Genomic DNA, 12,144 nt, shown 5'->3' with positions numbered 1-12,144 from the left:
AGTAGAGCTGGTGAAACCTTTGAAATACGAAACGCGCGACTGGAAACTGACCGGATCAGGGCCTCTACTTCAAGAATTGCCGAAACACCCGAAGAGCGAGACTCACGAATTGAAAACCTGCGGGTGCGAGCGTCTACGTCAAGAGCTACCGAAACATCTGAAGAGCGAGATGCACGAGTTGAAAACTTGCGAGTGCGAGCTTCTACGTCAAGAGCTGCCGAAACATCACAACAGCATGACGTACGTGTTGAAGATCTTCGAGCAAGAGCGTCTGCGTCAAGAGCTTCTGCAACACCAGAAGAGCGAGACAGACGACGTGAAGCAGAACGCTCACGCCAGACTCGACTAAGAACAAGAATCGATCTCAAGAAAGCAGCGTTCAATTACGATAAAGACTATGACTACAAAATGCATCGCGATGTTGTCATTGGTCACTGTCGCGCTTTGAAGTTTCAAAAAGAAGCGCCTGGCATGTGTTGCTCCAATGGCAAAATCAATTTGCCACCACTGACTGAACCACCAGAAGATTATACGACAACTGGTCGCAAACAATTGATCGCGCGACAATTGATCGCAAGCAACTCGTCGCAGCACAATTGGTCGCACGCGACAATTGATCGCGGCGACAATTGATTGCACGTAAATTGATCGCAGCGACAATAGATCGTACGTAAATTTATCGCAGCGTCAATTGATCGCAAGGTAAAATTCATCGGGAAGTATTTTCTTTTATTAAAACGAAATATTTTGTATTCTGAATTTTAAGTTGCAATAAATTTAGCAACCAGGTAAGGTGTAAATATCGAATTAAAAACAATTTGAATATAGATAAGTGACGAAGTTTGTAGTTGCACTTTAAAAATTAAAAAATACGAGCGTAAACACCTTGTTACATAAGATTTTTTATTAATAAATTGTCATTTTGGTTATTTTTTTTTAAGAGATTGTTTCTATTTATCTCGTTTCTTATTTTACCTATTATATTATAGGAACTAGCTTCATTATAATAAGTACTCAACATAAAAACAAGTGTTTATTGTTCTTAACTAGATTACAGTTATTTAAAAAATCATATTTTTAACAACCTTTAAATTTTAACACATTTTGATACAGAATTGCCTCTATTGTCTATTCTTGTCTTTATACATATCACCAAACAATAAAATTTATGAACTAATAGTACATCTAGAGTATCCATATGCAGCGAATATAAATTCCACTGGACGGATATATAATACTTATTTTAATACCTTGTAAATTGCAACGGATCTTTTACAGGGTTTACGTGTATTGTAAATATACGAGTATATTGCAAAAACTTTTGTTAGAGCGTCAAGAATAATTTTGTGTTACCGGGAAATCTAAGAAATGTAGGTACTTATGCAACTAAAAACTTATTTTTTAATTATTATTATGTGACTAGTATTGTACTGAAGAAAAATTCAGTTGTACCATATGTGGGTGTAAAAAATACATATACAGGGTTAGTCACGAGAAAATTATTTCTGAAAATTATTTTTACGCAACCCAAAATACGAATACCATGTACCACTTGCTACTAACAGAATTTAAAATGAAATGCTTAATTCATGATTGCTTTGAGTTTGGCAATGTCATTTTGACAATTCTGGAAAAGGAGGTTACGCGAGTGTCCATGGTGGTACCGCAGCCAATTGGAGATCTCCGCTGGCGCCGCTAATAAGTTTGTCAGGGCTTGCTTCGAGTGCCTCTTGATCTTTTGCAACCGATTAATGACGAGAAAATTATTTCTAAAAATTCCTTTTACGATAGATATTTCTGTGACGTGTAAAACAGCTCTCAGATCTAAAAAAAAAAGGAAGAAATAATTGGTTCGCAGTTTTCCATGAATGACCCTACTACGGGCTGCTACCTGATTTTATTCTTCTCCGCACTTTGCATCCTACAAAAATTTACAACATGGGCTGGAGAAGCCCACCTACATCCGGCAGATTAGGCAAATAATTCTGAGTGAATAGTCGGCCTTCCGAGTGAAAACTTTTCAAACTTCCTAAGCTAAAAATTAGTCACGCCATTGCGAATAACCACTACTCAGTGGCGTCGTCATCCTGGTTGTTTGTACTTTTTAACGGTATTCACTGTTTGTATTACTTGTTACTCGTGATGTGTTGATTGATTTAAATATTTTAAATAATATTAATTAATAGAGAATATAAATCTGTTATGTGCGTTGTTTTATTCAACAAATTTTATTCCATGAGCCGCATCAAAAAAAAAAAATTGTACGTCACTGTCATCGGCAGTCTTATCTGGGTAATGAGGGGTACTGTTTTTTTACCGGTTTGGCTCGAAACCATCATTTTAAGTCTGGCACTTCCTCCAGTATGAGTATATTCCTTTGCTCCATGGTCAAAACTAATCTTTTTACGATCTTGTTTACAGAAATGGCGTAAAAGTGGAGATTGGTATGTAGGTACTTAGCAAAGGGAACGAGATAAATTATTCATTCTGTCGTATCTACAAGAGCCTTATTTGTTAATAAGCGTGTGAGCGTTCAAAAAAGTTCTGAATGAAAAAACATCTTTGGTTTTATCATGGATTAAAGATAATCCAGAACTAATTTGTAGTGAGCAAAAAATTGTCTGCAAAGAATGCAATAAACTCCAAGATTAATTGTTAATATATAAATTAAAATTTCTTTGCAGCAAATTTATTAAAAAATATAGGTATATATTTAATTTTTTAAACTATCAAACGTAATGAAAATAATACTTTTTCACTTAAAACTGTAACGAGAGTTTTTTCACGATTTATCTATAACTTTTTAATTTGACAGTTGTAATAATTTTAAAACCATTTTTTATTAAAGAAAAATGACGTCTAACACGTTTTGAAAGCTATTTTTTCACTCGTTTAATTGACAAACTTTAAACTTGTGAGAAGAAAAGCTTGAATCACTTACTTGAGCGTCTAATCAATAAGACGAATAATCCAAATGAACATTACAGTAGCATACCGACGAGATGTGTCAGCATTAAAAAAAATATTTTACAATATTTTCACTTTTTTGCACTTTGGTTTAGTCGGAAATGAGCCTAATAGTTACCGTTTTTATGCAACTCGTATGTATTTATTTTGACACTATTTTTAGAAATAATGAAATTTTTGAGAATATAGCACATTAATTTATTTTCCTCATTCATAACAATTACTTATTTCTCTATAAACGCTATCATTTTTCGCCTGCGATCAATTGTCGCATGCGACCAGTTGTACTTGCGACGAATTGTGTTGCGATCAATTGTGACTGCGACCAGTTGTCGTTGCGACCAGTTGTCGCTGCGACCAATTGACGCTGCGATCAGTTGTTTGCGATCAATTGTCGCGCGACGAATTGTGCACGACGAATTGACGCGGTACCCACCAGAACCACTGCTCACTTACGTTGCTGGAGTTACTCGGAAGTCTAAACACTTTCTACAGCATATTCGGAAATACAACTCATGCTTTCAGATGACATCGTTTGGAGCGACGAATATTGTGAGATATAATAATTTTATGCCCACATTTAAAGTGCAAGGACAAGTGTATCATCAGATTGGTTCACTCCTTCCAGTATCCAAAGAAGATCCGCAATTTTTGCAAATTTATTTCATGGACAATGTGGATAAGGAGATTGATCGACGATGCGCATTTAGTATAGCAACAGATCGAAAGATTATTGCTGAATTACGAGCATTATTCCACGAGCACAACTGTTTGGTCCGAGATTTCAAATCCGCATTGGAGAATGTAAGAGCGGATGACTTCAAACTCATTATCAGAGCAGACAAAACCCCATCGAATGAGCATGAAAGACGCTTCAATGCTCCAATAGCCCCTGAAGTAGCAGCTGTAATTGTCGGTACAGAAATTACTCGGCGAGATATTGTTATCAGCAGGCGAAATCAAACCAAGCAAGGTATTGCTGAAACACATCGATCGTACGACGCACTTCAATATCCAATTCTATTTCCGCGAGGAGAAGACGGTTATCATCTCGAATTGTATCAAACTCATCCCGTCACAGGTGCTGCGACAACGAAAAAAATCAGTTGTATGGATTTTTATGCATATCGCATCATGATTCGAGCCGAACAATCCAACCATATCTTAAAGTGTCGTCATGTTTTTCAACAATTCATCGTTGATATGTACGCCAAAGTCGAAAGCGAACGACTCAATTACATTCGTTACAATCAATCGAAGCTTCGAGTCGAAGATTATATTCATTTGCGAGATGCAATCGCGAATGATGGAACAATTGGTAATATTGGACAAACGGTTATACTTCCAGCTTCGTATACTGGAAGTCCAAGACATATGCAAGAATATGCTCAGGATTCTCTGACATATGTTCGCAGATATGGACGTCCAGATCTTTTCATCACGTTCACGTGCAATCCACCTTGGTGTGAAATCAAAGATTTACTTTTGCCTGGCCAGCAACCATCTGATCGGCATGACCTCACAGCGAGAGTTTTCAAACAAAAATTGATACGTTTTATGGATCTCATCACTAAGAACCATATCCATCGAATGGCAGAAAAGAGGTCTACCACATGCTCATATCTTAATTTGGTTGCTTGAAAAAATTGTTCCAACTCAAATTGATGATATCATTACTGCTGAGCTGCCCAACGTAGAAGAAGATCCAGAATTATTTGAAATTGTGACAAAAAATATGATTCACGGACCATGTGGCGGACACAACCCACACTCGCCATGCATGAAAGACGGAAAATGCACCAAAAAGTATCCATGCCAGCTGCTGCAAGAAACACAAACTGGTGGCGACGGTTATCCGTTGTACAGACGACGAAAACCAGATGATGGAGGATACACCACAACTATCAAAATCAAGAACGTTGATTTCGAAGTTGATAACCGATGGATTGTGCCCTACTCTCCTATCTTTTCGAAATCAGTCAATGCACATATCAACGTGGAGTCCTGTAATTCAGTTAAGGCAATAAAATACATATGCAAATACGTGAATAAAGGCAGCGATATGGCAATTTTCGGAATTGCGAATCCCAATGCGCCCGTCAATGAAATCGAGCAATTTCAAATGGGACGTTACATTAGCAGTAATGAAGCTGTATGGAGAATTCTTGGTTTCGACATTCATGAACGCTTTCCTGCTGTCATGCATCTCAGTGTTCACTTGGAAAACGGTCAACGAGTCTACTTCACGGAAGACAACGCACCCCAACGAGTTGCAGATCCACCAAATACAACGTTGACCGCTTTTTTCCAATTGTGTGCAACTGACGAATTCGCAAAAACATTAATGTATCACGAAGTCCCGCAGTACTACACTTGGAATCAATCGACGAAGAAATTTTGCAGAAGAAAACGAGGCGCCAGGAATTCTTCTATAGCTGGCATATTTTCTACTGGTGCACTGGGAAGAGTATATACTGTTCATCCAAATAATGGTGAATGCTACTATTTGCGAATGCTGCTTCACGTGGTCAAAGGACCAACATCGTTTCAAGCAATCAAAACAATCGATGGTCAAGAGTGTGAGACATAGAGAGAAGCATGTTTTAAACTTGGTTTGCTTGAAAATTATCAACATTGGGACAACACATTAGCAGAAGCATCTGAGACACGTCATGCCCATCAAATACGAACTCTGTTTGCCATAATTTTGACTACCTGCGCACCTTCTGATCCGAAAGGTTTATGGGAAAAACACAAAGAGAGTATGAGCGAAGACATACTTCTCCGAGCACGCAGAAATAATCCCGGCTTGGATGTACAGTATTCGGAAGTCATTTTCAATGAAGCACTGATATCACTTGAGGATGTGTGTATGTCGATTAACAACAAAATCCTCAATCAGCTTGGGCTGTTTTCACCGGAACGTGACAGAAACGATGTTATAGATAGAGACGTATTGCGAGAAAAACAATACGACGTCGATGCGCTACAAGTTTATGTTGAAACTCAGAAAAGGCTCTTAACAAACGATCAACGACTTACATACGACACAATTATGGTGCATGTGCGAGGCGGAAATGGTGGACTTCTTTTTCTTGATGCACCAGGAGGCACAGGAAAATTTGATACTCGCCGAAATTCGAATGAAACATGAGATTGCTTTGGCTGTGGCATCGTCGGGGATTGCAGCAACATTACTCGATGGAGGACGCACGGCGCATTCGGTTCTCAAGCTGCCATTGAATTTAAATCTAGCTGCTGATCCTCTTTGCAACATTGGAAAAACAACTGGAATGGCAACTGTATTGAAAACATGCCAACTGATTATTTGGGATGAATGTACTATGGCCCATAAGAAAGGACTTGAAGCACTTGATCGAACTCTGCGAGATTTCCGAAGCGATGAACGTCCACTGGGCGGAGCTCTGATCCTGCTCGCAGGTGATTTCCGTCAAACTTTGCCCGTGATTCCTAGATCAACACCAGCAGACGAGTTGAATGCATGCCTGAAAAATTCGTCTCTCTGGAGACATGTGAAAAAAATTACACTGTCGACCAATATGCGTGTGCATTTACTTGGAGATGTTTCTGCACAAATATTTGCCAAACAACTTTTGGATATCGGCGACGGCAAACTTTTGGCTGATCCTACAACACAGAAGATAGCGTTTCCTCCGAACTTCTGTCAACTTCAGTCATCAATTGAAGAACTTGAAGAGAGAGTTTTCTCAAACATCGCCAACAACTTTAGAAATCATGATTGGCTTTGCGAGCGAGCTATCTTAGCTCCAAAGAATGATGATGTCAATCGAATCAATAATAAGATTCAATTAAAAATTCCTGGGGTGATTACGGAATACAAATCGATTGACACAGTTACAGAAGAGGACCAAGCTGTAAATTATCCAGTCGAATTTCTCAATTCGTTGGAGCCTCCTGGAATGCCACCGCACATACTGACGTTAAAAGTTGGCTCACCAATACTGCTCCTTCGGAATCTCAATACCCCGAAGTTATGCAATGGAACCAGACTTTCAGTGAAAAAACTGATGCCGAATGTGATTGAAGCAACAATAATTAACGGCAAATGTAAAGGTGAAGATGTGCTGATTCCGCGCATTCCAATGGTTCCTACTGATTTACCCTTTACATTCAAACGACTACAGTTTCCTGTACGTCTTGCTTTCGCGATGACAATCAACATAGCCCAAGGGCAGTCTCTGCGCGTTGCCGGATTAAATTTAGGAAATCCATGTTTTTCGCATGGTCAACTGTATGTTGCTTGCTCCAGAGTAGGAACTCCAAAAACTCTGTACGTCTATACACCAAATCGAAAAACCAAAAATATTGTTTACCCACTAGCGTTACGATAGATGTTAGTATTGATTAAAATGTTTTCAAGTTGTTTCAGTTATATAGCGAATACAATAGTCAAAAATTTTGTTCATTCACGTGAATTACTAAATACAAAAATGTATACTAATGAAAATAAATGGAATAGCATCAATATGAGTTATCTTATTATTCAGTTTTCTACAACGCATTCTGCGCTCCAGATCATACATTTATATCCACATATATACAAAGTAAATATATACACAAGCAGGACAACGTCTGCCGGGTTCCGCTAGTATATTATAAATATGACTTACAATGTCGTTCAGCAAGAACCAACGAGAACGTCAAAGACTCTTGCCAGAAGAGGAAAGGGGAGCAAAAAAAACGGTTCAGCACATAAATGGATTTGTTAGGAGTTTGTAGAACTACACTACGTCAAATAATGATCCCAACATGTAAAGATTTTGAAATAACATGAAGACAAAACGTTAAATTTTAAATCTTTGAGATAAGCTACACTTAAAAAATGTAGCAATTTGAAAAATTATTATAAAAGGAAAATTAAAAATGCCAAATGAAACAAAAAATAAACTTTCAAAATACTATCAAAATTAACAATAACAAATAAAATAAAAATAATTCCAAAATAAACGTTCTGATCGGTTTTAGAAAGACCACTAAATACTAAACACTCCTCCAAAAACATTTTAAGTTTATCATCTAACTTACTTTAAGAAAAATTTACGATTCGTCTTGTCCCCGAAATGTATGTTTTTGTGTAACCATCGACTAAAACAGATTCCATTTGGCCAAAATTTTTCTCCATATGCGGTTGATTTGTGTTGAAATGGCACGCCGATAATGTAATGAAACAGTTACTATATTTTGTTTTATGATACGGTGATACTTGTTCGACATCTATAGTTGGTTCTTCTTCTTTCAATTGCTTTGAAACATAGTTTTTGACAGTTTCTTCTGTTACATCATCTCTGACTCTTGTTACAAAAAGCCATATCTTTCGCTTAGCTCCTACAATAGCTATTTGTGCAATAAGATAGGAAAAGTGACATTTTTCCACATTCTAGACATGAGATTTTTGATCCAGACGAAGTCGAGATCAAAAACATGTTGTGAATGTGGAAAGACACTTTTTCTATCAAATTGCACACAAGATTTTGTAAAATTAGATAAAAAAACTCTTCATTATAAATTGAATTGAATGATAAAGTATCAAGTCCCTTGTAATGCAATAAATTTGTTGTCATGGAAAATACAAACAAACAACGCAACATTTTGCAATTTTTCAACGTTTGAAGTGTTTTGGGTGTTTCTTGAGGTAAAAATGTTGGAAGATGATGTTGCATCAGTATCTTTTGATGTTGAAGAGTCAGCCACACTGGCACGTAATTCACTAGTGCCCCAAGAAATCAAAGAAAAAATATAAAAAGGCGTACAAGGAGTTTGAGAACTGGTGTTTATTATTGTTTTGGGTAACAGTTTAGAAGCGGGGCAAACGCTAAAAATACATGAAACGAAGAAAATTTTTTACTAAACTTACTCAGAAACCTTCAATAATTTCAATTCCGGTGTCGGAGAAGTGGAAAAATGTACCATTAAAAAGTTGGAGGTAGTTTTCGGGGCCACGGAACATCATTGGCGAAAATATTTATTTCACAATATGACACGGAATTAATCGTTTTAGAACCATTGCGAATAACGTTTCCACGAATTCTCGACTTTGTTTCCACAAATTTCCACGTTATAGCGGTTATTATATTCTAAAATAGAATAATACCACTAATATTGTTTGTATTTTTTATAAACATAACCTATAATCACAACTGTAAGAAACATGCACAAATGTCATTTTCTCCGATTTTGTTTTGAATGAAGTTAGCGGTAGTTCAACCACGTGGAGCTACTGACAGACGGTCACATTTTCTACACTTGTGCATTTTGTAATTTCGAATGTAAAGGAAACGACCGCGAATCTTTTAAATAATTCACTAATAATTCGGAATGCTTTCAATTTTAAATTTTTTTATAATAATAAAAATTACATCAAAGACATAAACCATCATTTGCCTCTGCGGAAGCTAATTGGCGGCTTTTAATGACATATGTCAATTGTATTAATTGTTCATAATGGCGTGTGAGGGTTGTACGAATTCGCCGCGACAACTTGCGGTGCGTTGCGAGGATCGGAGGCGCGTTGTTGATTTTCTGGTCTCGCACAACATGTTAAGACGGTTCCGCAATTGTCCAAGCCGAGCCGACCTGACCCGACCCGACCCGACCGGACCCGATCCGACCCGACGCGACCCGACGCGACCCGACCCGACCCGACCTGACCCGACCCGACCCGACCCGACCTGACCCGAGCCGACCCGACCCGAGCCGACCCGACCCGAGCCGACCCGACGCAACCTGACCCGACCTGAGCCAAGCCGAGCCGACCTGACCCGACCCGACCCGACCCGACCCGAGCCGACTTGACCTGACCTGACCCAAACCGACGCGACCTGACCCAAGTCGAGCCGACCTGACCCGACCCGACTTGTGCCGACTCGACCTGACCCGCGCCGACCCGACCCGACCCGACCCGACCCGACCTGACCCGAGCCGACCCGACCCGACGCGACCTGACCCGACCTGACCGAAGCCGAGCCGACCTGACCCGACCCGACCCGAGCCGAGCCGAGCGGACTTGACCTTTTTTTTTTTTTTTTTTTTTTTTTTTTTTTTTCTATGGAAGGGGAAACCCTCATGGGCACCAGAGACTTAGGTTCGATCGCCTCTGGTAGTGCCTGGACTCTTACCGGCTAAAACCCCTTCCTCGACCAGGTGTTCTCCTACCCCCCTGGAACCGCGTTAGCATTACTTCAGAGGGGTGGTTGGTCGTAGCTTCTTCTTCATCTTGTCGTCTTCTCCTGTTTTTTCTTCTCTCTCTCTCCTGCTTTTTCGTCCTTTCATCTTTTCCCGTGTTATTTGATTTTTTTATTTTTTTTTAACAGTTTCTTCCGGTTTTTTTTTTTTTTTTTTTTTTTTTTTTTTATATATCTGTGTCTCTTGGTGATGTCACTCCTCTTTCGTCTTTTTTTTTTTTTTTTTTTTTCCATTCATTCATCTCTCACTTCCTGTCTCCTTTCTCTCTCTCTCTCATACTCACACTTCGCTTTCATTACTGTAACTAACATCCGTTCTATTACCTTCCATCCTTCTTCACTCTCTAACATCTTCCCAACCATGTTATCAACTTTCACCCTCATGCCCAATTCTACTTCACATTCTTCTCTCTCTCTCGTCCATCTGTGACAATCAAATATCGCATGCTCTACATCTTCTTCCACTCCTTCCTCGCAATACCAGCAAGCTGAGCATTCAATCTTGCCTATCCTCTTCAGATAGGCCCCAAAACTCCCGTGGCCAGTGAGCACTTGGGAGGTGTAGTGGTTTACCTCCCCGTGCCCCCTGCCGACCCATTCAGTGAGGTTCGGGATTAGCCGCCTTGTCCAGGCGGCCTTCTCCGTCTGCCTCCACCTTTCGCACCACGCTTGCATCAGATCCTTTCTCGCCTCACCTTTGCATGCCACTGAGGGAGCCGAGTTCGACTCCCTCACCCTTTCGTTCTTCCTCCTCTTCCATTCCTGGAGACGCTCTTCCGCCAGCAAATCCAGCGGAGGGACCCCAGCCAGCACGCACAGTGCCTCTCCGGACACCGTGCGATACGCACAACACACTCGCAGAAGCATGTTTCTCTGGACACCCAGAAGCATCTGTCGATACTTCTGTATGCGGTATCCATCGATCCACACCTCCGCCCCATACAACAAAATCCCATGAACGACACTGCACAACATTCTCCTTTTGCTCGCCCTGGGTCCTCCTACATTTGGTAGCAATCGGCCCAGGGCACCCACAACCAACTTAGCCTTCCGTACCACCCGTTCCACTTGCTCGGCCACCCTGAGGTTTCGTTGGAATTCCACCCCAAGGTACCTCACCGCTTCACGGGTCTCTATCGCTCTGCCTTCCATACACACACTCATTCCGCGTATCGTTCTGCGCCCTACCAAGAGCACCGCTTCGCTCTTCTCGGGTGCAAGTGAGAGACCGTTGTCCCCCATCCATGCACCCACGAGCCGCAGTGCTTCTTCGGTCCTTTCTCTCAAGTCCTCTTCATTCTTACCTATCACAATCACAGCCAAATCATCCGCGTACCCGATGAGCTTTACCCCATCGGGTACCTCCATTCTTAGAACCTCGTCATAAAATATGTTCCACAAGAGCGGCCCCAAGACCGACCCCTGCGGAACCCCAGCAGTCATTTCAAATTCACCCATCTCCGTTTGAACCACTCTATCGCTCAGGTAGGACCGTACCACGTTCACGAGATACGGCTCCACCCCCATACTTACCAGACGTTCCAGAATCCCCCTCCACGATACCGTGTTGAAGGCATTCCGGACGTCCACAGTCACCATCACACAAAACCGCCGAGTACCCCATGTACCTACATTTGCTCCTCTGGCGTACTCCCTTGCATCCATCATGGCGTCGATCGTCGATCGTCCCGCCCTGAATCCATACTGCGTCTCCGCCAGACCACCGAGCCTCCGAACGTCGTTCCTCAGTCTCGCGGCCAACATTCCCTCGTACAGCTTGCCCATCCCGTTCAGCAGACAGATGGGCCTATATTTCGCATTCTCTCCTTCCTTTCTTTCTTTCTCTATCAGCACCAATCTCGCCACCTTCCATTCTTTGGGAACAACCCCTTCCTCCAGACATCTATTCATGACCTCCAGACATTCTTTTCCACATTCTTTGGCATATGTCTTG

The 12,144-nt window shown here is 40.8% G+C and overlaps 1 protein-coding gene across 1 annotated transcript; it reads left to right on the top strand.

The window, feature by feature from the left end:
* The first annotated feature begins 408 nt into the window (after window positions 1-408).
* On the top strand, window positions 409-7,340 carry LOC135137287 (uncharacterized). The gene is made up of 5 exons (XM_064066908.1): window positions 409-577; window positions 3,596-4,497; window positions 4,565-5,546; window positions 5,619-5,959; window positions 6,039-7,340. Exons 1-5 carry the CDS (start codon window positions 409-411, stop codon window positions 7,338-7,340), a joined length of 3,696 nt encoding a protein of 1,231 aa, XP_063922978.1.
* The last annotated feature ends 4,804 nt before the right edge of the window (window positions 7,341-12,144 follow it).

Source organism: Zophobas morio, unplaced genomic scaffold, assembly GCF_036711695.1.
Source record: "Zophobas morio isolate AGI-343-1 ecotype UQ-CSIRO unplaced genomic scaffold, CSIRO_AGI_Zmor_V1 ptg000029l, whole genome shotgun sequence".
Lineage (NCBI taxonomy): Eukaryota > Metazoa > Arthropoda > Insecta > Coleoptera > Tenebrionidae > Zophobas > Zophobas morio.
The sequence above is the reverse complement of the archived record's forward strand: the minus strand, read 5'-3'. Positions and strand labels throughout refer to the sequence as shown.